Source organism: Cryptosporidium muris, genomic scaffold (genome assembly GCF_000006515.1).
Source record: "Cryptosporidium muris RN66 scf_1106632373453 genomic scaffold, whole genome shotgun sequence".
NCBI classification, from domain to species: Eukaryota; Apicomplexa; class Conoidasida; order Eucoccidiorida; family Cryptosporidiidae; genus Cryptosporidium; species Cryptosporidium muris.
In genome coordinates, this window is record NW_002196570.1 from 1,147,431 (window position 1) to 1,173,623 (window position 26,193).

A 26,193-nucleotide genomic window follows, 5' to 3' on the forward strand; every position below is an offset into this window, starting at 1 on the left:
TGTATCTTTAATTTTTTAGATAATACCACGATACCGCTAAGATGTCTCTTGTATAATAAATTATTAGGTTGTAAAAAATTAAACTAGAAAGATCCTGTTTCTTTCATCTTTTTTTTCTTTTTTCTCTTTTTTTAATTTTATTTTAATATAGCGATGGATAGATCAAGTCATTTACTTTATAATCCCTTGGATAATTTGGAGATATGTAAGAAATGGTTGAATATAACAGAATCACTTGAGAAGTCCTTGATAAATACTCCAACACATAATAATATTATTAAGTCAATCAATAAATTCGTAAATTCTAATAATATTTCAGAAGATATATTGAATAGTAACTTTAATAATAATCCAAAATTGAGTGGTATAGCTACTAAAATAATTAGATTAGATAAGAAGAAAATAGAAAAATCTGATTGTGAAACATCTAAAAAAAATAAAAAAGCAATGAAATATAGTAACTTATCTGATATTATTGATGATATTCGAGTCAATAATTTATCTTATAAACATTTTATCTTTTTAAATGAACTTTGGAAAGAATATATAAATAATATTATATCAATAAATTCTGAAAATATAACAAAATTATCCCAAATTTGTAATTATATAACCCAATGTGATTTTCATGGAGCTTTATTAGAAATTATTAGAAGTAATAATAAGGGATATATTAATTTGAAGGGTATTATAATAAAGGAAACCCAAGAAACATTTGTAATTATTTCTAAAGATAATAAAGTTCGTACCTTAATAAAATCTGGTTGTACTTTTATGATACATTTGGATAATTATAAAATATTGTTATTTGGTACCCAATTTTGTTATCATCCAGCGGAAAGAATAAAACATAAATTTAGACATAAAGCCTCTATTAATGCTATTTAATTTTATATAACAATTTATATTGAAATATTTCTTTTATCTTTTTTAAATTACTTATTTACTTTTTCATAATATAATTTTTATTTCCTTATTATCCTAGGTTTAGCCATTTCAGATATATCTAATTTTAATCCATTATTAATTAGAGATCTAAATCCTAAATCCATTTCATCAAGAAAGATATTATTATTTGATTTACTACATAATTTATTTGATATATCTTTGAAATCTATAACTTCATTATTAATCTCATCTGATTTATTTTCAATAGGTGAATTCATTGAAGAATTTCTCATTATTTTAGAACTAATTACTCTACATTGAGAAAGTTTAAATAAAATCTCTTTTTCAGATTTATTTGTAATTTTATAAAGATATCTTTCTGAATCAATTAATTCATTTTGATTTAGATTATCTTGTTCAATATCAGTCCTTGATGTTGTTAATAAACTATAACATAAAGAGTCTGTCTCATCATTTATAATATTTGGTGATTTGGAACTATAATATGATTCCCAAATATTTTCCCAATCTGACTCAATATTAGATTCGTTATTTGATTCTATTTCCGTAATAAAATTATTTTCTTTAACATTATCTTTAACTTTAATTGCCTTTATATTATTTTCTATAGGAGTTAAAGTAGTATCTAAATCTTGTGGATTTAAAGAATTTATATTAGTATATGTATTATCTTCTAAATTCAAATTTGATAATTTAATATCTTTATTATTATTTAATAAATTGATTTGGTTAATACTATCTAAACTGGTATTTTCACAATTACTTTTATTTATTAATTTTGATGTAGTATATAATAAATTATTTGATATATTATTAGATTCACATGTTTTATTTCTTAATAGTTTAGATTCATTTTCTTCTATTTTATTATTTTCATAGTTTTTATTATCACTTTTAATTTCATTAATTATACTATTATGATTATTATTAATTTCAATATCATTATTATAATTACATTCATTATTACTATCTTCATTTTGTTCAAATTCGCTCTGTTGCCTATTTACTAACTCATACAAGTTTGAAATTGGCTCAATTATCTCTTCAATAAGCTCAACTTTAGAAACTGTTATTCCTACTGATTGATTATTTTCTATAATTCCTTCTTTAGTATATTCCTCAGCTTTTTTATCTTTCATATTAGCTAATTCATTACAATGTATTGAAATATTATCATCTAAAATTATCTCAACTATCTCAGATCTTACTGGTTCAAATGAAATCTGTTCATCATTCAAATCTTCATCACCTAATACTTCTAACTGTACATATTGGTCATCATTTCTAATTATTACTTCAATTTCAGATTCATCTCGGTACTCTGTATCAATATTAATATTTGGATTTATCATATTACATTGTATAATACTATCCTCATAAGATATATTATTAGTAGATGTTTTTACTACATATGTTGCATTATTATCATGTTGTATTTGAGAAATTGAAAATGAAGTTTGTTTTTCATTAAGAGTTGCAGAATGTAATTTATGTAATTGTCTTTGGAGTTGTATTTGGCTTTCTATTAATTGTTTTTGTTGTTCTATTAATATTTGTTGTTGCACCATATTTTGATAAAAATTTGGGTAACTATAAATCTGAGATGCTCCACACGTATATAATTGTTGCTGAGGATTTAAATATATTGGTGAACATAAATTATTATGTATAATATATGAGCTATTATATAATTGTTGAAATTGACTTGAAAAAGGAGGGAAATATCTCGGGTCATATACATATTTATTAAACATCATATTATATAATTTATCATTCTTTATATTTATCATCTAGCTAATAATTTCTACAGTCAAAATTTCTGTTTATTGTCATACATGTACCTGTATCTAACAAAATTTTGCATGAAGGCGGGCAAAAGTGACGCCAAACCATTTGATGCAATAACGAATTATTTTATATTTTACAGTATTAAAGATCTAAAAATGAAATATAATCCAATTTAAATATTATAATTTAGATTATATTGAAAATATTAACTTAATGTTGATTTCTTTTAAATATATTGACAGATTATTTATTATAACTTAACTATTAATAACTTTATAAATGGTTAATTAATTAAATTATATATTAGAAAGTAATCATAACTATTATAACCATTTATATTGCTTTATTTTATACAACAGTTACAACAACATAACTTAAAGAAACATAAACAATATAGTATACCTATAATAATAAATATAGAAGCAGCAATAACTCCAATAATTGTCCCAATTTTAGCACCAGTTGATAAATAATTCCATAAGCTAGAAGCATGATCTTCTACAGTATTTCCAACTGTTTTAATTGATGGAATTAAAGAATTTTGTGTATCTAATATTCTTATTCCAAGCTTAGTAGTTTTAGAATTATTTAATAAATTATTATATTTATTCGAATATTGAAGTCCATTTGAATTATCAACTAAAATATTTTGACATGTTATATAATTTGAATATAAATATATAAGAAAAAAAGTAAATATAAATAGTTTCATCTTACTATTTTCTTTATATAAAAAGTAAATAGTAATGTAGTATTGTGTACAAAATAATACTCTTGTGTGTAAATAATTAAGGATTATTGCATAGAAATCGGCGGTGTTACTCAAAGTCTTAGAAGTGAAAATAACTTGAATTTGAAATACTATTAGATATATAAGAAAGATCTTAAAATATGAATATATGATTAAAAAAAAATTACTTATTGAAAATTGTATTACTAAAGTAAGGGCTCCAGAATGGAGTAGCCTGATTACAGGATATAAAGAATATAGATATTGTTGGTGGAAGTTATGTACAACTGGGTTAGTTTATTATTAATTATTGTTATTTGAAATAAATAATAATTTTAAAATTTGGTTTTTTATTAATATTAAATAAACATTATATTATTAGAACTAATATAATATTACCTACAAAGAATCTTGTCTTAGCACTTATGAGGGAAGAAAAAAGAAAACATTTAAATATTTCACCATTATATTGGATTACAAATAATGTTATAAAGTGGGCAATAGAAAAGTATAAAGAAGATCCAGAAGGAGATTTTATAAAATTAAGAAATATATACAAATATCATTTAATAAATGAGATATTAAATTTATTAGGAAATGATCTTGTTTTAACATTATATCAAGATAATAAACTAAATAATATTTATAAAGAAATTATGCAGCCAATTATTGAGAATTTTTCAAAATCATATAATATGAAATTGAATTTTATTAATAATTATTATTTTAATAAATATGATATGGATATTGATGTTTCATATAAATTAAAAAAGAAGTTATATATGCTAAATATATGGGAACTTATTGCTCTTAATACAATTTGTCAATGGCTTAATTCTTGTATTCTTGGTAAGTTTAGAATTTAGTGATTATAAGAAAAAGGAGAAATAAGTAACAATATAATAAATTATATATAATTTTATTTTAACCAGGTATAGATTTATTTGATAAAAAGTATAATATAAAGTATGTCCAGAATATTGCAAATATTGAGAGGAATTATCAATGTAAAATATGGGGGATATCACCTCAACATAAAATAGATGATAAAATAGAATATTTGTGGTTGAAAAGTGCAATTCTATTAAAATCCTTATGTAGTCCTTCAAGAATTAGTATAGATCGAAGTACAATAAATTAGATAGAATTAATATATATATATGTTTTTTTAATATTAGTTAACTTACATATGTTATTTTAACTTTTTTTTCTAAATTAATTTTTATATGTCCCTATTCCCTTTTCCCTTTTAATAAAAACCGAGAATTATAATTTTGGCGGTTGAGACGGAAAATATTTTATTACATCAATATTCTATAACCGGGTACCATAATAAATACTGGTACTGAATACTATAATAGACACTCTTCCTTTAAAATAGGAAAGTTTATATTAAGATTATTTTTAGATAGAATTTTATTAAGCATTATTTAAGATGACAAAATTAAGTGGAGTAAATATTCGTGAATTAATTTCTTTATCTGAGACAGAATTGATGACAAAGATTGTAGAATTAAAGAAAGAATTAGCAAACTTAAGAGTTATACAATCAACTGGTACAGCTCCAAACAAGTTATCAAGAATTAGTATTGTTAGGAAAGCAATTGCACGTATATTGACAATTTTATCTCAGAGATCAAAGAAAGCATTGAGAGAACAATATGCAAATCGTAAATATGTACCTCTTGATTTACGTCCAAAGTTAACCCGTGCAAAGAGACGTGCTTTAACAGCTACTCAAGCAAATAGATTAACAGTTAAGGCAAGTAAGAAGGCTTTAAATTTTCCTAGAAGAAAATTTGCTATCATTACATAAGTTATTTGATTTCTAATACTCATGGAAATTTAGAATTTAATTATTCACTTAAACTATAGTACTCTAGAAATGATTAATAACATTAATTCTATCTTTTTTAAGAGTTAAATATTAAGATTATATTATAACTTATTGTTAGTATTTTGTATTATATATTTAAAAGGAGATTAAATATTTCACAATATGAACCTCATTAAATTATATTGAAATTATTATTTAGTGTATTCTATTTGAAGGATGTTGATCATGAGGAATAGTTTGTCTTCTTTTATGTTTCTCATATGCAGAAACAGAAGCAATAGTTTTATTAACCCTATCATCAAAATTTCTATTTTTAGCAAATAAATATTTTTGTACTGCTTTTGGTACCCATGGTTGCCTATAATATTCTGCATATTTATCTGCTATTTGATACTCATAAAGAGCATTAGGATCAGATAAAATATTATTAACTGCATTACTACCATAAAGTTGAAAATGTTTTGTAGTTAATAATGAATGAATAAAATCTATAGGTTTATTAGCAAACCCAAGATAAAAATTTCGTTTATTACAAGAATGATATATTTTTGATACTATAGTTTGATTTTTGTGATATAATTCTTCTAATGATTTATGTATACCTATAAAATCACTATTTCCTTGTATTCTTGTTGAAATATTAGGTAACCAAAGATTTATATCTCCTGGTACATGTTCGGTTAGATCAACAGTAAAATCATAAGTAGATTCATTATCAATCCAATCTCCTTTTAATGTTAAATGATGAGAAACATGGACAGGTTTTGGAGGAAATAAATGTTTTTTAAGTAAATCAGGGATATCTGATAATTGAATAATATCTATATCCTCACAAAATATATTTTTTAATAAAGAATCTAGTTTTATACTAGTTGGATGTTGTTGAATACTATGTAACCCATTTATTTCTATATATTGCCATAATCTCTTAATAATATTTGGTAAACTAGAAATACTTGTACCCATAAAATCTTCTAATATATTAGATAAGCTATAATGTGGAATTCTATAATCAATAAAAAAATATATGTCTATATTTTTTTCTTCTCCTCCTATTCTATGAATTTCTAATCCATCACATTCAGGTAATGGACTAGTCTTTTTATCCCATATTATTGTTTCATTTTCAGATAAATTTACTACAATACGTGAAAATAATGAGGTAAATCGTGGAAATATACTTTCATTTTGTAAAATAGTACCCTGAATTTTTAATGTCCATGATGGTGGATTTTTACTTGTCCAATCATTATTCATATTAAATGATTCTAGTTCTATATCTTGTGCTTTCTGATTTGTAAAAGTATTAAATACATGAACTCTTAATTTTTTTCTATAACATCTAATACTTTTATCATCCATTAATGTTAACCACACATCACTTAAGCTATATTTCTGTTGAATTATAGTCTCGTCCAAAAGTCTCTCATAGTCTAATAGGCTCTCATATTGATTATATAACTCTTCTGCAAATTCTTTTACATACTCTGGTAATTTTGACATTCTAGGTAAAATTGCTAATTTAAAACTCTTCCTAGTATTTACCCTCTAAAGTATAAAAGATATTGCTTATTATCTTATGTAATAATAAAAATAATACACGCTCAAAATGTTAAGTTTAGCGCTATACTAAGCACTAGTTATCTAATTAACTTAATTTTGTAGGTAGAAATACAAAAATTCTGGATAATTCTTCTAAACACTAATTAACATTTAGCAGCTTCTATATATATAGCTTCAATAGCTGTTATTTTATTTGACTTTTTATCTTCAAATTGTTGGCAATTTTCTGAATCTAAAACTATGAGTGTCTTTAAATCAATCTTTTTAATTTCTGTATTACTAAATTCCGGTTTATTTAATAATTTAATATTAACCTGAATATTAAAATAATATTGTTGTATATTCCTTAATATATCTTGGTTATTCCTAATATTCACTGTCTTGATACCTTTCTTATATATTTTTTCAGCCTATTCAATATATAATATAAGAGAAAATAAAAAAAAATTATTCAAATAATTATCTTTAGTATTTATATAGTTGAAATTTCTATACTTACCTTATGTAACATTAATCTATGTAATAAATTAGCTCTATCATCTATTTTAGACCATATACTTTGAAATATAGGGTTATTTGTAGAGTTCAATTCAGATGAAGCCTCCATAGACCTTGATACTACAAGAAGATGTTCAACATAATCTAAAAATCCCCAATTTAATGTATGACTTTCATCTATACTATCACTACTTGTTTCACTCTCTAAGCTAGATTCAGTATCACTTTTTGATTCAATTCCACTATAGTTATTAGCACCATTAGAGTACCAATAATTTAATATTCCTTGAATCATTTTTTAATTAATTTATATTACAAAAATTTAATCCCATTAATTTTATATCTTACGTTACTACTTTTCATGCCATTATATAGGTCAAAACAAAAAATCAATAAAAAAAAGTGCACCCTATAGCGCCAAAACAAACATGGCGCCATATGATACACTTTTTTTCTTTATACTTATAAAACCCTAAGGTTCCTTATTAATATTACTAAAAGAAAAATAAAGTAATATTATTGTTGGTATAGTTTTAATACTCTTTCTTTTTATAAATATTGTTTATAATATAGACTTAGATAATACTAAATATCCCAATATTATGGTTATCTTCCCTAGTAGAGATATAGAATAAATAATACATAAATTAACACTAATATTTTGATATCTTATATAGGAGAAAGTATGGATACTATTTGATAATAAAAAATTTAGATCATGTGTATCTATATTCTACTAAATATCTAAGTATTAGTTTATTATTGTTATCAACTAGTAAACCTAACTAGATCCTCTGGTTTTTCTTAAGATTCAGATTCAGACTTTTAAGAGATTTGTTCTGTATATTATCTGTACAGATATTTAATTTAATATATCAATGTGACTAATAATAATTGCGAGTGAGTGTATAGTACTAAGTACTACACGAGAGAGACATATCAGCGCTTGTGGGGCTATCTAATATAAATGTCAATTTGAGTATATAAAATAGGTCGTCTCTAAAGAAATAAAAAATTTGGAAGATTAGATTTTTTGATTATTTTAAGGTTTGTTAAACGATGGGACTAGCATTAACAAAGATATGGAGAAATTTATTTGGTAAGAAGGATATGCGAATTCTAATGGTTGGGTTAGATGCTGCTGGTAAAACAACTATCTTATACAAACTAAAGCTAGGTGAGGTAGTGACAACAATACCAACAATTGGGTTTAATGTTGAGACTGTTGAATATAAGAATATATCGTTTACAGTTTGGGATGTAGGTGGTCAGGATAAGATTCGACCATTATGGAGACACTATTATTCAAATACTGATGGTTTAATCTTTGTCGTTGATAGTAATGATAGAGAACGTATTAATGATGCGAGAGATGAATTAGCAAGGATGCTTAGTGAAGATGAATTACGTGATGCTGCCCTCTTAGTATTTGCAAATAAGCAAGATTTACCAAATGCTATGAGTGCTACTGATGTTACAGAGAAACTTCAATTAAGTAATATTCGGAATAGACATTGGTACATTCAATCTACATGTGCAACATCTGGTGATGGTTTGTATGAAGGTCTTGATTGGTTATCAAGGACTTTAGCATCAAAAAGTAGTAGTTAGAAGTACTAATTTTAATGTAGCTTAGATAACTAATGTTTATTAATTTATTCTCTTTTATAAAAAGAAAAATAATAGTAATAATAATAATAAAGCAAAATAATTAAACTATGAATTTAAGAAAAGATATGAGATTTATTTTTTCTTTTTTTTTGGAATAGTAATAAGAGATATAGTATTGTAAATTGTTAGTATCTTAACTTTAAAAAAAGAGAAATAATTAGGAATAGTTTATAAATAAATATCCATAATAATATTTATTTATGGAAAAAATCTAATAGTTGCCAAGATTTTGTTACTAATACTTTTCTTTAAAGAGATGATCTCTATTATATACTTGGTATATTATCTTATATTGTCAAAATACCTTATACCTTAATAAATATTAAGGATTCTTTATTTAATTTAAGATAAAATTTAATAATGATTGAAAGAAGGTTTCTATTAATAGAGAAACTTCTGAAATTATACAAATATTAGATCAGGTTTGAGTTTTTAAATAAATTATAATCAATTATAGTATATAGTATAAATTAAAGGTAGATTTTATTGTAAAAGATTATTTTTATCAAATATATTATTAGGTAATATTTTAAATATTTATAACCTATAAAATAAAATATTAAAGAAATAATTAATAATTGAGTTTTGAAAATATAAACTTTTTTTTTGGCAAATTTATTATTCTTATTTGTTGTTTTAGGTATTATATTAAAAATACCCTAAGTAATAATAATAATAAAAAGTAATGTTGAATAGTCTTTTAAATTTCTTTATAAAACATTTTAATTAATTCTTCTAATATATATTATACAAATAAATATAAATAAATTCTTTACTTAAATAAATAGTTTATCAATATCTCTATAATTAATCTAAAAGTATATTTTTATATTTTACTAGAACTATATAATATATTATTAGTATTTATCGATTACTTTTATCTTCAAGGTATTATAAAGCTAAAAATAAAAATAGGACTATATACTATACAATAATATTTATCTAATTACAATATATTTTAAGCTAGCTATTTGTTTAAATAATACTTTTTATAATAAATTGAGTATAAATACACAGCCTATCACTTAATATCTTAAAATAGCTAAACAGTGAAATAAAAAGATAGTTTCTTTAATAAATGGATACATAGATAAAAATTTTAGAGTATAAAAACTCCCCTTTTTAATAGAATTTGTCAGAATGCAGGATTAACTATTATAAATAGATATTATAAAAGATATTATAACTAAAAAAAAAGTAACTTAAGCTAAAATTAGTATTTCTAATATTTCACAAGTATCATACTAAACCTTACACATATAGTATAATAATAATAAAATATTACCCTTTTTAAAAAAGGAGTTTATTTTTTAGAGCCTATTTTAATAATAATATCTGACCTTTTTAAGGCACTTATATAGTTATAATATTAATTTATTTAGAGGGCGAGAGTATGTAATCCCACGTAGTCTAGGGGCTAGGATACTCGGCTTTCACCCGGGCGACCCGGGTTCGATTCCCGGCGTGGGAGTAATTAGCTTGGGCTTAGGGGGGAAGAAGTCCTGTCTGTCTTGCCAGCAGGCAACTATAGAGGTCATCATCTCCTGTAACCCAAAGCACCGGAGGGATGTTATGTTCGGAGTTATGGAGGGGGGGCAGTGCTGAACTGTGCTCGACAATCCTCTGGAGTATGTCCTTCCTTTTTCCACTAAATTTATAGTATTAATTTTAATGTCTAGAGCAATTCTGCATTTATTCTAACTTTTTTTTTCTTTTTTTATATTGACAATATTCCTTTAAAATAATTCTAATTTTAGTATAATTTGATAATAAAATACTTGATATTCATAAATGATTCAGTATAATCTTCTAGTCGGAATATCGGGAAGCGTAGCTGCAATTAAAACTGAAGATATTATCAAGTTATTAACTAACTCTGCTAAGAAACTTAATATTGAAATCATCACCAAAATTGTAGTCACAAAATCTTCAACTCACTTTTTTAACTCAACTTATATGAATATTATAAGTGATGAGGAAGAACTTAATTGGAAATCTAAAGGAGATCCAATTATTCACATAGAACTAAGGAAATGGGCAGACATGTTTATTATTTTACCATTATCAGCAAATACACTGGGGAAATTAGCTAATGGTCTATGTGACAATCTATTGGTAAGTTGAGAAGTCAATCTATTATTAAAATTGTTCTCCTATCATGTATTAAAAATTATTTGTACACTTTTTTAGACAAATATAGCTAGAGCATGGGACTTCTCAAAGCCTATCATTGTATTTCCTACTATGAATACAATGATGTGGTCTCATCCAATAACAGATATTCAAATTAATAGACTAAAAACTTTTGGTTTCATAATAGTTGAACCAATTTACAAAGAATTAGCCTGTGGTGAAGAAGGGCTTGGAGCATTACTAACAGTTAATTATATAGTAGATTATCTATTGTCTATTATTAATAAAAGAGTTTTCAATAAAGAAAAGGAATAAAATAATAAATTATCTTCCTTAAGTTGCTAATAGATATTTCTAATTTAATTTTGATAAATTTTATGTAATTATCCCATACAACCCACTGGTCGTTGTGGATAAGTTGCCGACCAGAACTTTCCCAAATTTTCTTCACCTTTTTCTACATGAATATGTCTATTTTTACCAATGTTCCTTTGAAATACATTTTTTCTCTGTTCTGGGCTGATATCTAAAGGATGGAAGATACTAGGAACTCCTAAATTAGTCATATAATGAACAGCATATGGTGGTGAAGAAACAAAAGGGTAACTACATGTAACTTCCGGATACTTATAACATGGAGAATATGGATAATAATCAAATGGAACTGCTGAAACAGGTGGAAGTATAACTGAATCTGGATGAAATACAATATCTTCTAATACCTCTTCAGGTTTTGGAGCTAAGCACTGGAAAAAAACCGAAATATCTTTCTTCGGTGATTTAATATTAACCATTTCTAGTGGATATCTTTCCAAAGATATATTTTATTGCTAATGTATATTATTTACAGAATTTCTACTTAATGTTAGAAAATTTATTCACCAATTACATTACTTAAGTATTCGATACCTATACTTTTCGCATGATCCGCCTTGTCTTACGCATAAATTTGCAATAATTTAAGAAAATTTTTAGATAAACCAATTAAAGATTTTGTACTTAATTTATCTATTAAATAAGTATTTACTAGTAAATTATGAAATAAGTGAATTTTTAGTATATCTAATTATATACAAGATTTATAGTAAAATACTGGTATAACTAATTATTACATATATTTTACGAGAATATATTAAGGGTATATTGAAGAAACCTAAATCTTATAGATTGTCATTGGAATTTCTCTGAATATCTGGAATTCTTACTTTTTATATATATTATTTAGATTAATATGAAAAGATAATATTAACTGTATAATGAAATACTAGTATTTTTGGATTATTTAAATTAATATTTACATTTTTCTTTTTAATCTTTATATCACAATTGGTAAATTTAGACTATAAATTAATCTAATATCACAATGTATTATAATTGATTAAAATGAAAAATAAGATTTATATATGGCATTAATATTATAAAAGGCTTTATACTGTAGATTCCTGCAATATTAATATCCTTAAATCAAAAATATTAATAAAGAGTAAATAGCTGCATATTATTATTAATATAACTTAATCATTATATTTGAATAAGTTTTTCGTTTACTTCTTTTTTATATAAATATGATATTTCTAATATTATATATGATTGTAATTATAATATTTAGAGACAAAATCTTTTATTTGAATTTTGATTCTGTAAACAATTATGTAATAATATATTGAAATAATATTTTTAAAGTTAATGATATATTTGAAATTAATTTATATATATAAAATTCAGATATATCTAATATTGAAATAACCCTAATAAAATATTCTCAAATATTTGGTAAGTAAATAAGTATACTTTATTTTACTATTGATATTTCGGTTAAATTAGACATTAAGTTCGATAAATAACTTTGATAGGTGAATCTTTTCCAAATATATTTTAGTTAGAAATTGTGATCTTTTCTTCATAAAGATCAATAAGATGTCATTAGTAATATAAATATTTAATTTTATTATGACAAATACTTACTTAATTTTCGTATAATATTTAATCTTCAGAACTTACTTCAATAATATCCTTTATAATATTACACAGTATATATACTTATTGCGTTAATGTTTTTAAGATGAATTTAATGTAGTATATAAATTTCTTTTTTCTTGTACTATAAAATATTTAAATAATATTGTATAATTTATAACTGTAATAGCTTGATTTGCTAAGAATATACAGAAAATATTTATATATTAGTTAGAGAATGGTATTGTATATATTTTACATTGTACTTGATCTTTTTTTTTTATGTTAAATTGCTTATTATCAATACAATTAGCCCCGATTTTTCCTGACCGCTTTATATAAAAGCAACAATATTATCTTAAAATTGGGTTTATTTAGTAATAATATCAATTGTAGCGTAATAAATTAAAATATATAAGGTTAATATATTAAAATATTTAACTTGATAAATAATATTTTTTCTCTTTAAGGTTTTATTCAAATATATGGGGAAACTTAGCCGTGATAGAAGAGATATATATTATAGAAGAGCCAAACAAGAAGGATATCGTGCAAGATCTGCATATAAATTATTGCAAGTTGATCAATATTATCCAATCTTTAAGGGGGTAAATAGAGCTGTAGATTTATGTGCTGCTCCTGGTAGTTGGAGTCAAGTTTTATCTCAAAAATTAAATTGCAACGAAAATAATAACGCATTAATTGTTTCTGTTGATTTACAAGATATGGCTCCAATAGAAGGTGTTAATATAATAAAAGGTGATATTACATCACAGAATACAGTTGATATTATTCTTGATTATTTTGGGGGAGAAAAAGCTGATTTGGTATTATGCGATGGTGCACCAGATGTTACAGGGTTTCATGATATTGATGAATTTATACAAAATCAATTATTATTATCTGCATTAAGTATCACAACTAAATTACTTTGTGATGGTGGGTCATTTGTTGCTAAGATATTTAGAGGTGAAAATATTGCATTCATATATCAACAAATGTTTTATTATTTTGAATATGTTGACTGTTGTAAACCTGCTAGTTCCAGAAATTCAAGTCTTGAAGCATTTATTGTATGTAGAAATTTTAATAGTGCGAAATTAACAAGAGATCTAATTTCTGATCCATTTAGTGTCCCATTTATTGCTTGTGGTGATTTATCTATTAATGATCCAGACAGAACTTATGAAACAAATTATTCAGCCCCATTACAACCAGTACAACCACCAATAAATGCTCCATATGAAAAGAATATAAATTCAAATAGAGGAATTCAATAATAATTCAATTATTAATATTATATTATATATTTTAAATTTTCCATGTGCATTCAAATGGAACTTTTACATCTAGTTGTTCATTATCTTCAATCCCTATAGAGTTAAAGTTATCTGAATAGTTTAATAAATCTCCATCAAAAAAAACCTTGATTTTTTCTATTTTGACCATAGGTAATAAGTTATTAGATATAAATGTAACTAATTTCATTATTAAATCGCTTCTATATAATGTAACTATTAATGTTTTTATCACAGTTATATCTGCACCTTGTCTAGTATACACCTTTACATTCACTCTTAATGTTTCTGATGAAGAAGATATTGACGTTGCATGTGAGCCATATTCCTTAGGTAGTGAATTATCTATATTGTCTTCTTTATTATCATCTTCTGAACTACTGCTACTTAGCTCAATCAAAGTTTTTTCATTATTCGTTAATTCCTTTTGCACACTTTTATACTTAACAGATGGTTTAATTTGTATTCCAAGACGTTTTGCTACACTCTTCTTACTAAAAGATATATCATGACCAAAAATACTCTCTTCATAATCACTTTCCATTATTTAAAATAATTAATGCTATATAAATAAGAAAAAAAATTCTTTATCCGCCAATATTTAAGATTTACCTTACATGCTAAACTTTATGTTTATACAAAATTACTTATCTTGATAAATAATATCATTTTCTTTTTCTTTACATTTTCTAAACCGATAAAATTCAATCATATCTGTATTTGCCATTTCTGGTTTAAATGGATATAAAGGTAGTTTTAATGATGAAGAAGTATTATTTATAATGTGTTCTAATTCATAAGTTATACATTTATTATTATCTTCAACTGGAAAATTTGAGCAAAACTCTCTAATTTCTTCCCACTTACAAACATTTTTAGTCCATGGTTCTGCATATCTAAAGAAAAATGCCCACTTGTCTTCAAGTGTATCTTCTTGAGGTAACTTATCTGTTATTATATTTCCACTATATCCAGTCAAATTACGTAATAAAGCTTCTTCAGCTTTAGATTGCTCAATATTATCTATAATCATTGGTTCATTACTAACTTTTATTGTTTGACCATTAACTGTAATTGTTGATGAATTATATGATTCAAAAAAGTAATTATTTGCTAATCCTGCATATTTTATACATGTATTCAGTAAATTTAAATTCAAAAAATATTCTGGATCAATCGATTTATATTTCCAATTTGTTTTCTTGATATCATCTAAAATATTTATATTATTAGGCTTTGTACGGATTATAATTTTCTTCCATATTATTTTAATTTTACTTTTTGACTCATCTTTAACTTCCCATATTCCATTGGCCATAATTAGCCGTCTAAAATTTTCAGGTTCACATCCTGTAGTTGAGTTATATTCATATCTAGTAAATTCGACAATATTTCTTGGGGTAATTGCGTACTTTCTACTCTCTCTAATATGTATTCTATGACATCCAATCCATTGGCATCCAGATATATTTATATCATCTTTATTACTTAAACCTCCACGCCTTTCCTTTGTTTCCCATTTACCACATATTGAATATTTAATTGGTTTACATAGTATCTTTGAAATTAAATTTAGATCTAAAGATTATAAGCAAAAATAAATATAAATAAAGATCTTAAACAAATCAATACTATGAGTATTATAATTTATACTATTTTTTTTAAATACTAAGGTACATATTTAAAGAGACTTACATAAAGTTATTATATAGAATATCACCAAATTTCTACCAGTCATTTTGTTTTTTTTTTTTGTCTTTTTATACCTTAAAATTATACATCCCAATTTCTAATTATCACAGAAGTGGCCAAACACACGCACACAGTAAATACTTTCTTTTTATAATATTTATATCACAAGGTATAATAGTGATTTTTTAAACATAATTATTAAATTAATTAAAGAAAAAAAAAGTTGTAGTTATGTTACTGGTATTTGCATGCGCATGAAACTGATAATAATACAATATAAATTTGAATATAATAAGCAAAATTTAATTAGAGAAACTATTAAATAAAATCTAGAGCTAATTACAATATTAATTTATCCTAATATTTAGTTAATAATAGTATTTATAAATCGTCTTATCAATTAAACTAATATAATATTGGTATTGGAATTAGTCCTATATAAATATCAACAATATATAATAGATTAATTATTCATACTCTGCTATATATACTTGATTATATTAAATCTAATAGATTATACTAGCCCCTTTTCGACTTTATTTAATCTTAGAATAATTAACTTCATTCTAACAAATTAGCTATTTATTTATAATATTTCTTAGTCTTAGCAAATATTGGCGCCTGAAGTGTGTATACTAGACATATGCATGCACTAGAATATCTTGAATAAAGTTTAATAGTAACATTAAATTCAAACAAAAAAAAAAAGTACACATTAATAGCTAAGGTAATATAACTCTCAAAAAAGTAAATTTACAAATGAAAATTATCTAGTAAACAGCTAGATCTTTTTATAGTGGAGTATTTATTTTTCTTCTTTTTTTGTATCTCTTCCCAAATAAAGAAAGAAAAAGGAAAAGTATAAGTAATTAACTTCAATATATATTTAAATAATAATATCTTGGGTTAAATATCTTGTCAGTGAATATATAAATATATACATATAGTAAAGGATGCCTGATAATATTCATGTTATTGAAAAAAAAATCTATAAATCTGGTATAATATTTCTGATTTAAAAGAAAGCTGGACATTTGTAAATATAAATTGTAAGTATATTACAAATAATAGCTTAATTCTGGCAGAAATAAACTGATAACTTCAAGTAGTTAATACTATAAGCTGCATCTTTAAACTTCACAACTCTTGATACAATGTTCTAGTGAGTCACTTCTTTTTTTTTAAAAAAAAAAAAAAAAAAAAAACTAAATTTTCTTCAAGATATGTTTAAATAATAATTTAAATAGTATTTGTTAATATATTGGTTCATTTATAGACTTAATTATAAATATACATTCCTATGAAATCAATGACAATATCTGTCTATTTGCCAGATACGCAAGATAAGACATGGTACGTTCAAGATGCAGGAATAGGTCTGAAGTAGTGAACTAACCGGTCAAGTGTGCAAATTTGACTATCACAACTTAAAAGATAAAGGAATATTATAAAAACTTTAATGGGCGGATCATCTTCAAGTCAATATAGTGCAAAATTACGTAATAAAGCAGAAATATCTGAAAATGAAGTACATAAAGTAATAGATGAGACTTCAGGTGGAACGGCTGTTATGAATCAGAGTCGTATATCTAGTATTGAGAGGAGTAGTGTAAGTACTGGTATGTTTGTGCAGAGTGGAAGTGGATCATTTGCTGAAAAATATAGTATAATATGTTTGTTAGGTAAAGGTTCATTTGGGGAAGTTATAAAGTGTAAAGATCGCGTAACAAGTACGGAATATGCTGTTAAGGTTATTAACAAACAGAATGCAAAAAATAAAGATACCAGCACTATTTTGAAAGAAGTTGATCTACTTAAGAAATTAGATCATCCAAATATTATGAAATTATTTGAAATTTTGGAGGATTCTAATAGTTACTATATTGTAAGTGAATTATATACAGGTGGAGAATTATTTGATGAGATTATTAAAAGAAAAAGGTTTAGTGAAATAGATGCAGCTAGGATAATTAAACAAGTTTTTTCTGGAGTTACATATATGCATAAACATAGTATTGTACATAGAGATTTGAAACCAGAAAACATTTTATTACAATCAAAAGAAAAGAATTGTGATATTAAAGTAATTGATTTTGGTTTGTCTACTTGTTTCCAACCGAATACAAAGATGAGAGATAGAATTGGAACTGCATATTATATTGCTCCTGAAGTTTTAAGGGGTACTTATGATGAAAAATGTGATATTTGGTCAATGGGTGTAATTTTATATATATTATTATCTGGTACTCCACCATTTTATGGAAGAAATGAATATGATATTCTTAAACGTGTTGAAACTGGTAAATATGCCTTTGATTTACCACAGTGGAAAAGTGTTTCTGAAGAGGCAAAGGATCTTATTCGTAAGATGCTCACTTTTCATCCCTCACTTAGAATATCAGCTGCTCAGTGCCTTGAACACTCATGGATACAAAAGTATGCAATAGAATCCCCATCAATTGATGATTTACCTTCTTTAGAGTCAGCAATGACTAATATACAACACTTTCAAGCTGAAAAAAAGCTTGCACAAGCAGCATTATTATATATGGCTAGTAGACTGACAACTCATGAAGAGACAAAAAAACTTACAGATATTTTTAGAAAATTAGACCTTAATAATGATGGGATGTTGGATAGAAATGAGCTTATTAGGGGTTATCAAGATTTTGTTAGACTTAAAGATATTGATTCCCTATCTAATAACCGTACTAGTACAAATTTTAGTAATATAAATATTGAAGAACAGGTAGATAGTTTGATGCCATTATTAGATATGGATAAATCTGGATCTATTGGATATTCAGAATTTGTCACTTGTGCTATTGATAGAAATGTCTTATTAAGTAAAGAGCGAATGGAAAGAGCTTTCCAGATGTTTGATAAGGATGGGTCTGGTAAAATTTCAACTCAAGAACTTTTTAGATTATTTTCTCAAGAGGACGACAAAATAGAGATGAGTGAATTAAAAAAGATTATAAAGCAAGTTGATAAGAATAATGATGGAGGAGTGGATTTTAATGAATTTGTTGAAATGTTGCAAAATCTTGTTCCATGTTCTAATTAAATAAAATTGATGTATTTTTTTTTTTTTAGGTAAGCGAAGTGCCAGTAAATATCTAGAAATTAGCAATGGATTTTTTAATAAATAAAAAATAATTATACTGGTGGATATATAGACACTAAGTAAATTCCAAATAAATTATCTTATTGAATATATTTGATATACAAATCTTTAATATTAAATTATGTCTTTTATAACCTTTGAATAGGGTTATAAAAAACTATTATATATATTCAAATTGAGATGATATAGTTATAAAGAAGATCCTTTTGTAAAATAAAAAAAAGTGCTAAAAAATATACTTTTGGATAATATATAAAATAATTTCAAGTATTCAGTTTAATAGAATAACCAATTCACTGTCAGAATTAGAAATATTGTTCTAACTACCAAACCACTTTTTGGAGATGATAGATGGGTAAAGATAAGTTAAAGCATATATTTTATTTGACTTTTTGTTTTATTAACTTCAATTAAGATATGAATAAGGTAATATTAACCATATAAATCAATACTTGTATACTTATCTGCACTTTGGTCTCAATAATTTGTGTATTTTGTTTTGTTAATGAATGACAATATAATTCCTTCGTAGTACTTCGTGATATCTAATTTATTATTTTCACAAAAAAAAATTATACTACTAGCTAGATATTTACTAAACATCTTTCTATTACAAATTCTTGAAAATTAATCAAGACTTTATCTAGTTATATTATTATTCGCTATAAAGCCTTCATCAGCAATTGAACCTTCACTACTGATCCTATCAAAGTCAGTTTCAAATGTATTTTTATCTTCACAAATATTGGGTACTTCACTTTGAGTCTCAGTCTCATTTATTTCAAGATGCTCACTTTGATTTGTGATATTATCATCATTACTAACTTGATTATGTTCAATATTATTCTCAGAACCAGGAGATATATCTTTATGAGTAACATTTGTATTATTAATTAATGATTCTGAGTCATATTGATATTTTTTTGTGCTACTTGCCGAATATCCTCTTTTTTTAATTCTGAAATAATAAATAAGTTTAATAATAAAAAGTATTATATATATATATATATACAGATAAATTAAAGTGCTTCCTTATATTTATAGGCTTACGCTAGTTCTTTTATTTTTTCTATAGTATCTGGTGAAGACATTCCAGGCATTAAAATCATATTGGGTAATGTTGATCTAGAAAATTGAGTTAACAAAATTATTTTAGTATAGAATAATTTCAAAATATTTTTAATATTATTTCTAACTTACATATCATATATATTATCAGGTTCTTTTTCTGGAGTTAATCCTTCTCCTTCAAAGGTCTAAAATATAGAAGAGTAAATAGTATATGAAATTTGCTCTTCAGGATCTATTTAATACAGTACTAATAAATATTACCTGTTCCGTTTTTTTTTTTAGCCTTGCCCTAATAAAAAAAAGATATTATTGGCTAAAATAGTAAGTACTTGCCTTATATTTCAGTTTACTTACTTTGCAACAGCTTCATTAACTAGACATAAAGGCACTCTATAAAAAGCATTTACAATAAAGAATAGTAATATATCTTTAAATACTATATATGTATTAAAATAGCTCTTACCTGTTCATAGTAATTATTGTTACTTTACAAGGTGAAGGGAAAAAGGATGTTAATTAAGTTTACATGTTATATTCCATATCCTACAAGAGACAAATATGCCGCTGCTTCGGTAATGGGTGACAAAAAGTTACCGCCTGACATAATTACCCTTAGAGAAAGTAATCTAGTAAATACTTCAATGTTGTCAGATCCATATTCCTTATTGGGGGTATCTAAAGATGCAACTGATAGGGATATACGATTAGCATTTTTAAAACTTGTTCGTATATTTCATCCAGATAAAAGTATTTATCAAAAAGTCAAGTACATTAATAAGAATTCTACTAATTTAGATATTACAAAGAACAGCAAAAATGCCGAATATTCGGATGTAATTGTTCAATATCATGCTTTATATGATGCATACAGTCTACTAAAAGATCCTCAGAGAAGAAAGAATTATGATATAAAGTGTGAAAAAGAGAAATTTAATCCATCTTCTTGGCATTATAATATTAAATATAATCAGTTAAAGTGTCTTCAAGATAACTCAGGAGTAATGTACTATGACTGTAGATGTGGTGATACAATCTTTATTGAGAAGAAAGATCTTGAAGTTGGTTTCAATTTATTCCCATGTGATACTTGTTCAATTGTCATCTTGATATCACATTAAAATAGATATTATTAAATAAATAATTTTAATACCTTTTTTTATTATATAAAATAATTTATGGTAATCTTTTTTATTCACCAGTGCTCTTACATTAGTTATACTAGCTTATTTTTAACAAAATTCTTATTAAAACTGTTAAGAACTACTTTCATCTTTTAAATTTAGAAGTTGAGTTCGAAGAAATGTAATTTCAATCCAATAATCCAGTAGTTTTTCTTTATATTCTGAAATTTCTTGTTTTACTTTAACTATATCATCTTCTAAATCTTTTCTTTCTTTATTTCTTTCTTCTTCGAAATCTTTGATAAATTTCGATATCTCGTGTAATTCATCCATTGGTTCAGATGATTCAGTCATAAAGGTCTTATAATCCTCATTTGGTGGTTCTTGTTTAGCCTTAAAACCACTTTCTTCATTTCTTACTGCTTCTACACTTTTCTTTTTAGTAATACTAGCTCCTAACTGGGAAACAGCCTCATTTTCATAGTTAAATTTCATACATTTATTTTCCTTATTAGAGTTTCTTTCTCTTCTAATTATATTTAAGTCTAGTCTTGCTAATTTTGGTAATTGGGGTAGGTTATAGGTTCTTGAGTTTATCGAGTTATCATATACCTTGTGAATACTAACCTTATTTTCATCAATTTGTTCCATAACCGAAAAAATAAGTAAAAAATTGAGTCTAATTTATATAAAATAGTTTTATCATAAAGAAAAGTTTCAGTGTCAATATTTACATGCAGCAAGTAATTGCATGCATGTAACGATCTGAAATATAACTTAGTATCCATAAGAAGAATTGCAACAGTTTTGGATAAATTTCATAGATGGTTTTATTTATCTTAGTGTAATTCTAATATTATTGACTTGTTCAATTAAAAGGTAGCTATTTAATTATATATATGATATTTTATCACATTATGATGAGTTTAGATATTTAAAATTTAAAGGCGCCGTATTCTTTTAATTTTTATATTCTTTTTTTTAAAGGAAAAAAACCCCACGAATAAAGATAAATAGCAAGATTTGAAGATTTTGTGTAATTATTTTAGTAAATAAAATAGTGGAAAAATTATAGGTATATAAATAGAGAGAATTACGATATGCTATGTAATAACGAACTTGGTGACAGCTTATCGTTATTAAGATCTATAGAATGCAAAGATCTTTCATTAAACTGGAATATAGATGTTTCGGCAGAATTAGAGAAATATTTATCAGTACTAGAGACTCTTGAAGATGAGATAAACTATAGTCAAAGTACAGAAAATATGAATGATAATTCTCATAGTTCATCTCAATTATTTAACTTTGCTGAAGCAGCACTAATAATACAAAACTCAACGAATATATATTCTAAGAAGATAGAGCACTTACATACTTTAGTATATGAGACATTAAAGTTACTATCTTTGGGAAATAGTAATAAATTGGAATGTACAAGCTCCATCAATAATTGTAATATAGAACAATCAACAAACATGAATGGGTATATCCGAAAACCAACTAATAATAAAGGTACTGCGTTCTTAATGGATAATATTTTTTCAGTTCCATTGGAATTATTACAATTTGGGAGAAATTTAAATATTTCACTTGATACGAAATTAAATGACAAAATAAAGGGAGAATCGAAATGTATAAATATAATCTGCTCACCACTTATTGGGGTATCACAGTCATGTATATCACTACCAATTTATCGTATTGATCCCTCAACATTTACTTTATTTCTAGATGAATCAGATATTGGTTTATTAGGAAATAACAGTAGTTTTTGTGAAAATGTATCCAATTCTAAAGAAAATTGTAGTGACTATAATAAAGATGTTCACAATACTAGCAACTATGACAATATAAATGAATATACTGAATCTAATATAGACATGGAGTATAATATTGAAGATGATTTAGCTTTAAGTAACAATGATATAAGTGAAAAAGGTGTGATTACTTGCAATAATATACTGGAGGGAGAATCTATAGAGGCTGTAATAAGTGGTACAAAAAAAAATAAGAATGATCCATGGGAGTTAATGGATGAACATATAAAGATTGGAAGAGATAGAGCAATCAAACAAGGTAAATCATATAAAATTCCTACTAAGTCATATACCTTATCATTAGTAAAGATGGGAGAAAAGGCTGGTATACTTAATTTTATAAATAAATACAGTATTCGCTCTTATATAATGGGGCTAACACAATATAGAGAAGAAAAAGATATTAATTGTTCATCAGATCAATATATTCCATTTTTTTGTGATTTAAAAAAGCCAATATTACTTAGTGATAAACTGATTATACAGAACCAGTTCAAAAGTTGTCTATTAGCTAGTTTAGAAGTAGATATACATAATAATATAACTGCCTGGAGAAAGTATTATTCGAAGCAATCTTTTGGAAATGCAAAAAAGAAAGATTCTACGTTAGGTGATATTAATGTTAACGATTTATCTTTGTGTGAAACTGAGGATAATAAAGATGACATTTGCTTTGATAATAATAACGAATTTGAAGATGTAAACATTTGTAATATTGATGAATGCGAAGATTCTCAACAATACTCTGCAGATATGGTAGATGACCATATATTGGAAGATTTTATTACTAGTAATGTTCAACAAGGAAATATAGAAGATGATCAAAAAATTAGTGAATTTGATTTGGAAGATCATAAGACTAATTTACATGCACGCATAAATTCTTGGACAGAATACCTAGAACCTATTTTGGAAATTCAAAATAAAAGACCAGATTTTGATATTAAATCTGAGGGAGAAAAAATTATAGAGAAAATTAGAACTCAAATTATAAGTATGGGGATTGACAGCGTAAAATTTTCAAGTATTGTAGAGGGTTTGCCAAAATGGCAGATATCCCGTTCATTTTTAGCAACTTTGATGTTATCAAACAATAAGGATATCGAAATTTCTTCAATAGATAATGAATCTAATGAAGATGAAGAATTTATCAAAGGCGAATTTATGGTAAAGTTACGATCTATTAATGATGATAATATTAAGGGAGGTATTGATCTTAGATTGTTATATCCAAGAAAAAAAAAAGTGAAACAAGATGAAAGTGATGAGAATATTAGTATACTAGATAAGGACCAAAAGAAATTAAAACGAAAGTTAAGAAATATCAAATAAAATTTAGATTGGAAATAAATTTTATATATATAAGATTATAAAGTTTAAAATATATAAGAAATTCATTTTTTGTTGAATGATGTTTAATTGGCTGCAAAGGCAATGAACTTTTACAATAAATCCTACCTATAAAAATAATTTTACACATAATGTGTGGGTATTTGGTTCTAGTATTTTGTATAACAAATATTACATTTGTTAGAATTTGGAATACAAGTGTTAATATTATAATTCTTACAACAGCTTGCAACAGGGAAATTTGAATTTGGTTGATAGTGGTGTAAGTTCTGGTTAGTTGGGATATATATATTATTTATAGGAGTATTTTCATAAATTTTTTGGAATTCATTAAAATAAGGATTATTATAGGTTTCATTTTTCATTTCACTATATTCAGGATCATGTCTTATATATTGATATAAAAAAATGATACCAATTGATAAAAAAAGAACACTACCGCAGCAAATTGCGAGAATTATCCACAATGTAAAGTCTTGGTTTTCTAATAATAATGGCGTACCATATACCCTATGTGAATGATAAAATTCCATTCCAGGACTCATTCCAAAACTTCCGAAATGTCGTAAATCTTCATCATTTGTATTAGGTGGATTATACTGCCCATGACAATAAACTTGTAAAATATTTGATGAAATTATTGATAAACAACAAAATAGAACACAAAGATACATTTTAATTTAAAACCTGAAAGGTATCAATAATATATTTGAGAGAAAATTATTAAAAATATGCTGTAAGTTAATTGGGATATTTTCCTCATTAAAAAATTTACTTGTAATAATTTATTACTATATGATTAAGGATATGGATCTTTTATAATTAAAAAAAAAAAATATTTACATATATTCAAGAGTTACTCAGATTTTATAACTACAAACTTAAATTTCATAATGGCAAAATATGAAATAGCGCCTGTAATATTATAGATCTCAATATTAAATGTCGTAATAATAAAACAGTTTTATTATATTTTATTACTGAGTATATAAATATGAATGGTAGTACTTCAACTTATGTTAATATTGCTAGCTCAATTGGTGCACTTGAATCTGGAATTATGGCAACTCTCTCAGGAGGTCCATCATACTTTATACCTTTTGCAGCATTTGGGTGGTACAGAAGTAATAAGAGTGCAATGGATACAACGCGACAGCTATATGAAATTGGCAATAAAGCTGAAAATCCTTCTAAATTGAATATATATGACAATAATAATTTTAATAATGATGCTGCTAGAAATCAGTATTTTTGGATATTGATTGTCATTGCAGTAATATTGGGAGTAATTGCATTTAGCTTAGCAGTATGTTTACTAGGAATAGTTCCGGATAAAGATTATAAAACTTCTAAAAGAAGAAGAAGAAGATTAATAGAAGATCCGAACTTATCTCCAGTAGACTTTGCAATTACAATGGCATCTTACACACCAGATAGATATAGATATCCATACTATCAAGTAAGATAATATTAGATAATATTCCAGTTATTTCTATATATTAATCAATATATATTTTGCATATTTATTATGAAATATTAAAGTAATATAAATAACAAGAGATAATTAATGTGTAATGTTATTGATTATATTATTAAATTAAAAAAAAAAAAAAAAAAAAAAAAAAAAAA

At 24.8% G+C, this 26,193-nt stretch overlaps 20 protein-coding genes and 1 non-coding gene across 21 annotated transcripts, besides 51 other annotated features; 11 read left to right on the forward strand and 10 right to left on the reverse strand.

The window, feature by feature from the left end:
• Positions 1–97: 97 nt before the first annotated feature.
• Positions 98–144: a sequence feature (T-rich).
• A 9-nt stretch (positions 145–153) lies between these two features.
• On the forward strand, positions 154–888 carry CMU_042470 (ribonuclease P protein subunit, putative; the record flags this gene model as incomplete). The annotated part of the gene is made up of 1 exon (XM_002139487.1): positions 154–888. One exon carries the CDS (start codon positions 154–156, stop codon positions 886–888), a length of 735 nt encoding a protein of 244 aa, XP_002139523.1.
• Positions 542–571: a sequence feature (AT_rich).
• Positions 882–971: a sequence feature (AT_rich).
• CMU_042480 (uncharacterized protein) lies at positions 966–2,699 on the reverse strand (the record flags this gene model as incomplete). The annotated part of the gene is made up of 1 exon (XM_002139488.1): positions 966–2,699. One exon carries the CDS (start codon positions 2,697–2,699, stop codon positions 966–968), a length of 1,734 nt encoding a protein of 577 aa, XP_002139524.1.
• Positions 1,548–1,631: a sequence feature (AT_rich).
• Positions 1,673–1,725: a sequence feature (AT_rich).
• Positions 1,774–1,879: a microsatellite.
• A 117-nt stretch (positions 2,700–2,816) lies between the features above and the next one.
• Positions 2,817–3,003: a sequence feature (AT_rich).
• A 37-nt stretch (positions 3,004–3,040) lies between these two features.
• CMU_042490 (uncharacterized protein) lies at positions 3,041–3,409 on the reverse strand (the record flags this gene model as incomplete). Its single annotated transcript, XM_002139489.1, has 1 exon — positions 3,041–3,409. The coding sequence occupies one exon, from the start codon at positions 3,407–3,409 to the stop codon at positions 3,041–3,043; it is 369 nt and encodes a 122-aa protein (XP_002139525.1).
• Positions 3,280–3,307: a sequence feature (AT_rich).
• Positions 3,355–3,402: a sequence feature (AT_rich).
• Positions 3,410–3,723: 314 nt separating the features above from the next.
• Positions 3,724–3,825: a sequence feature (AT_rich).
• Positions 3,826–3,852: 27 nt separating this feature from the next.
• Positions 3,853–4,568, forward strand: CMU_042500 (uncharacterized protein; the record flags this gene model as incomplete). Its single annotated transcript, XM_002139490.1, has 2 exons — positions 3,853–4,276; positions 4,360–4,568. The coding sequence occupies 2 exons, from the start codon at positions 3,853–3,855 to the stop codon at positions 4,566–4,568; spliced, it is 633 nt and encodes a 210-aa protein (XP_002139526.1).
• Positions 3,959–4,020: a sequence feature (AT_rich).
• Positions 4,116–4,164: a sequence feature (AT_rich).
• Positions 4,324–4,355: a sequence feature (AT_rich).
• A 4-nt stretch (positions 4,569–4,572) lies between the features above and the next one.
• Positions 4,573–4,655: a sequence feature (AT_rich).
• Positions 4,656–4,862: 207 nt separating this feature from the next.
• Positions 4,863–5,243, forward strand: CMU_042510 (60S ribosomal protein L35, putative; the record flags this gene model as incomplete). The annotated part of the gene is made up of 1 exon (XM_002139491.1): positions 4,863–5,243. The coding sequence occupies one exon, from the start codon at positions 4,863–4,865 to the stop codon at positions 5,241–5,243; it is 381 nt and encodes a 126-aa protein (XP_002139527.1).
• A 104-nt stretch (positions 5,244–5,347) lies between these two features.
• Positions 5,348–5,405: a sequence feature (AT_rich).
• Positions 5,406–5,459: 54 nt separating this feature from the next.
• Positions 5,460–6,767, reverse strand: CMU_042520 (SWIB/MDM2 domain-containing protein; the record flags this gene model as incomplete). The annotated part of the gene is made up of 1 exon (XM_002139492.1): positions 5,460–6,767. The coding sequence occupies one exon, from the start codon at positions 6,765–6,767 to the stop codon at positions 5,460–5,462; it is 1,308 nt and encodes a 435-aa protein (XP_002139528.1).
• Positions 6,768–6,970: 203 nt separating this feature from the next.
• On the reverse strand, positions 6,971–7,620 carry CMU_042530 (uncharacterized protein; the record flags this gene model as incomplete). The annotated part of the gene is made up of 2 exons (XM_002139493.1): positions 6,971–7,237; positions 7,327–7,620. The coding sequence occupies 2 exons, from the start codon at positions 7,618–7,620 to the stop codon at positions 6,971–6,973; spliced, it is 561 nt and encodes a 186-aa protein (XP_002139529.1).
• Positions 7,118–7,140: a sequence feature (AT_rich).
• Positions 7,244–7,306: a sequence feature (AT_rich).
• Positions 7,619–7,652: a sequence feature (AT_rich).
• A 732-nt stretch (positions 7,653–8,384) lies between these two features.
• CMU_042540 (ADP-ribosylation factor 1, putative) lies at positions 8,385–8,936 on the forward strand (the record flags this gene model as incomplete). Its single annotated transcript, XM_002139494.1, has 1 exon — positions 8,385–8,936. The coding sequence occupies one exon, from the start codon at positions 8,385–8,387 to the stop codon at positions 8,934–8,936; it is 552 nt and encodes a 183-aa protein (XP_002139530.1).
• Positions 8,937–9,003: 67 nt separating this feature from the next.
• Positions 9,004–9,026: a microsatellite.
• A 137-nt stretch (positions 9,027–9,163) lies between these two features.
• Positions 9,164–9,198: a sequence feature (AT_rich).
• A 130-nt stretch (positions 9,199–9,328) lies between these two features.
• Positions 9,329–9,358: a sequence feature (AT_rich).
• Positions 9,359–9,425: 67 nt separating this feature from the next.
• Positions 9,426–9,471: a sequence feature (AT_rich).
• Positions 9,472–9,491: 20 nt separating this feature from the next.
• Positions 9,492–9,783: a sequence feature (AT_rich).
• Positions 9,784–9,798: 15 nt separating this feature from the next.
• Positions 9,799–9,864: a sequence feature (AT_rich).
• A 285-nt stretch (positions 9,865–10,149) lies between these two features.
• Positions 10,150–10,193: a sequence feature (AT_rich).
• Positions 10,194–10,259: 66 nt separating this feature from the next.
• Positions 10,260–10,280: a sequence feature (AT_rich).
• A 69-nt stretch (positions 10,281–10,349) lies between these two features.
• Positions 10,350–10,377: a sequence feature (AT_rich).
• An 18-nt stretch (positions 10,378–10,395) lies between these two features.
• On the forward strand, positions 10,396–10,467 carry CMU_042550. Its single transcript has one exon. It is a non-coding gene; the product is annotated as a tRNA-Glu (tRNA).
• Positions 10,468–10,731: 264 nt separating this feature from the next.
• Positions 10,732–10,773: a sequence feature (AT_rich).
• Positions 10,774–10,787: 14 nt separating this feature from the next.
• CMU_042560 (flavoprotein) lies at positions 10,788–11,444 on the forward strand (the record flags this gene model as incomplete). Its single annotated transcript, XM_002139495.1, has 2 exons — positions 10,788–11,111; positions 11,187–11,444. The coding sequence occupies 2 exons, from the start codon at positions 10,788–10,790 to the stop codon at positions 11,442–11,444; spliced, it is 582 nt and encodes a 193-aa protein (XP_002139531.1).
• A 68-nt stretch (positions 11,445–11,512) lies between these two features.
• CMU_042570 (uncharacterized protein) lies at positions 11,513–11,923 on the reverse strand (the record flags this gene model as incomplete). The annotated part of the gene is made up of 1 exon (XM_002139496.1): positions 11,513–11,923. The coding sequence occupies one exon, from the start codon at positions 11,921–11,923 to the stop codon at positions 11,513–11,515; it is 411 nt and encodes a 136-aa protein (XP_002139532.1).
• Positions 11,924–12,334: 411 nt separating this feature from the next.
• Positions 12,335–12,450: a sequence feature (AT_rich).
• Positions 12,451–12,680: 230 nt separating this feature from the next.
• Positions 12,681–12,851: a sequence feature (AT_rich).
• Positions 12,852–13,056: 205 nt separating this feature from the next.
• Positions 13,057–13,081: a sequence feature (AT_rich).
• A 150-nt stretch (positions 13,082–13,231) lies between these two features.
• Positions 13,232–13,266: a sequence feature (AT_rich).
• Positions 13,267–13,483: 217 nt separating this feature from the next.
• Positions 13,484–13,546: a sequence feature (AT_rich).
• Positions 13,547–13,570: 24 nt separating this feature from the next.
• On the forward strand, positions 13,571–14,365 carry CMU_042580 (tRNA (uridine-2'-O-)-methyltransferase protein, putative; the record flags this gene model as incomplete). The annotated part of the gene is made up of 1 exon (XM_002139497.1): positions 13,571–14,365. One exon carries the CDS (start codon positions 13,571–13,573, stop codon positions 14,363–14,365), a length of 795 nt encoding a protein of 264 aa, XP_002139533.1.
• Positions 14,361–14,405: a sequence feature (AT_rich).
• Positions 14,397–14,927, reverse strand: CMU_042590 (uncharacterized protein; the record flags this gene model as incomplete). Its single annotated transcript, XM_002139498.1, has 1 exon — positions 14,397–14,927. The coding sequence occupies one exon, from the start codon at positions 14,925–14,927 to the stop codon at positions 14,397–14,399; it is 531 nt and encodes a 176-aa protein (XP_002139534.1).
• Positions 14,926–14,968: a sequence feature (AT_rich).
• Positions 14,969–15,026: 58 nt separating this feature from the next.
• On the reverse strand, positions 15,027–16,121 carry CMU_042600 (uncharacterized protein; the record flags this gene model as incomplete). Its single annotated transcript, XM_002139499.1, has 2 exons — positions 15,027–15,961; positions 16,079–16,121. The coding sequence occupies 2 exons, from the start codon at positions 16,119–16,121 to the stop codon at positions 15,027–15,029; spliced, it is 978 nt and encodes a 325-aa protein (XP_002139535.1).
• Positions 16,022–16,051: a sequence feature (AT_rich).
• A 134-nt stretch (positions 16,122–16,255) lies between the features above and the next one.
• Positions 16,256–16,297: a sequence feature (AT_rich).
• A 655-nt stretch (positions 16,298–16,952) lies between these two features.
• Positions 16,953–16,975: a sequence feature (AT_rich).
• A 283-nt stretch (positions 16,976–17,258) lies between these two features.
• Positions 17,259–17,280: a microsatellite.
• Positions 17,281–17,301: 21 nt separating this feature from the next.
• Positions 17,302–17,338: a sequence feature (AT_rich).
• Positions 17,339–17,534: 196 nt separating this feature from the next.
• Positions 17,535–19,142, forward strand: CMU_042610 (calcium-dependent protein kinase, putative; the record flags this gene model as incomplete). Its single annotated transcript, XM_002139500.1, has 1 exon — positions 17,535–19,142. The coding sequence occupies one exon, from the start codon at positions 17,535–17,537 to the stop codon at positions 19,140–19,142; it is 1,608 nt and encodes a 535-aa protein (XP_002139536.1).
• Positions 18,295–18,315: a sequence feature (AT_rich).
• Positions 19,136–19,170: a sequence feature (AT_rich).
• A 41-nt stretch (positions 19,171–19,211) lies between these two features.
• Positions 19,212–19,239: a sequence feature (AT_rich).
• Positions 19,240–19,841: 602 nt separating this feature from the next.
• CMU_042620 (uncharacterized protein) lies at positions 19,842–20,744 on the reverse strand (the record flags this gene model as incomplete). The annotated part of the gene is made up of 6 exons (XM_002139501.1): positions 19,842–20,160; positions 20,253–20,327; positions 20,403–20,458; positions 20,535–20,562; positions 20,628–20,663; positions 20,737–20,744. The coding sequence occupies 6 exons, from the start codon at positions 20,742–20,744 to the stop codon at positions 19,842–19,844; spliced, it is 522 nt and encodes a 173-aa protein (XP_002139537.1).
• Positions 20,164–20,213: a sequence feature (AT_rich).
• Positions 20,346–20,393: a sequence feature (AT_rich).
• A 38-nt stretch (positions 20,745–20,782) lies between the features above and the next one.
• Positions 20,783–21,391, forward strand: CMU_042630 (DnaJ domain-containing protein; the record flags this gene model as incomplete). Its single annotated transcript, XM_002139502.1, has 1 exon — positions 20,783–21,391. One exon carries the CDS (start codon positions 20,783–20,785, stop codon positions 21,389–21,391), a length of 609 nt encoding a protein of 202 aa, XP_002139538.1.
• Positions 21,387–21,450: a sequence feature (AT_rich).
• A 76-nt stretch (positions 21,451–21,526) lies between these two features.
• Positions 21,527–22,045, reverse strand: CMU_042640 (uncharacterized protein; the record flags this gene model as incomplete). The annotated part of the gene is made up of 1 exon (XM_002139503.1): positions 21,527–22,045. One exon carries the CDS (start codon positions 22,043–22,045, stop codon positions 21,527–21,529), a length of 519 nt encoding a protein of 172 aa, XP_002139539.1.
• A 307-nt stretch (positions 22,046–22,352) lies between these two features.
• Positions 22,353–22,380: a sequence feature (AT_rich).
• A 114-nt stretch (positions 22,381–22,494) lies between these two features.
• Positions 22,495–24,546, forward strand: CMU_042650 (uncharacterized protein; the record flags this gene model as incomplete). Its single annotated transcript, XM_002139504.1, has 1 exon — positions 22,495–24,546. One exon carries the CDS (start codon positions 22,495–22,497, stop codon positions 24,544–24,546), a length of 2,052 nt encoding a protein of 683 aa, XP_002139540.1.
• Positions 24,547–24,558: 12 nt separating this feature from the next.
• Positions 24,559–24,603: a sequence feature (AT_rich).
• A 110-nt stretch (positions 24,604–24,713) lies between these two features.
• On the reverse strand, positions 24,714–25,238 carry CMU_042660 (uncharacterized protein; the record flags this gene model as incomplete). Its single annotated transcript, XM_002139505.1, has 1 exon — positions 24,714–25,238. One exon carries the CDS (start codon positions 25,236–25,238, stop codon positions 24,714–24,716), a length of 525 nt encoding a protein of 174 aa, XP_002139541.1.
• A 140-nt stretch (positions 25,239–25,378) lies between these two features.
• Positions 25,379–25,414: a sequence feature (AT_rich).
• Positions 25,415–25,558: 144 nt separating this feature from the next.
• Positions 25,559–26,032, forward strand: CMU_042670 (uncharacterized protein; the record flags this gene model as incomplete). The annotated part of the gene is made up of 1 exon (XM_002139506.1): positions 25,559–26,032. One exon carries the CDS (start codon positions 25,559–25,561, stop codon positions 26,030–26,032), a length of 474 nt encoding a protein of 157 aa, XP_002139542.1.
• A 25-nt stretch (positions 26,033–26,057) lies between these two features.
• Positions 26,058–26,118: a sequence feature (AT_rich).
• Positions 26,119–26,163: 45 nt separating this feature from the next.
• Positions 26,164–26,193: part of a microsatellite that runs on past the window's edge.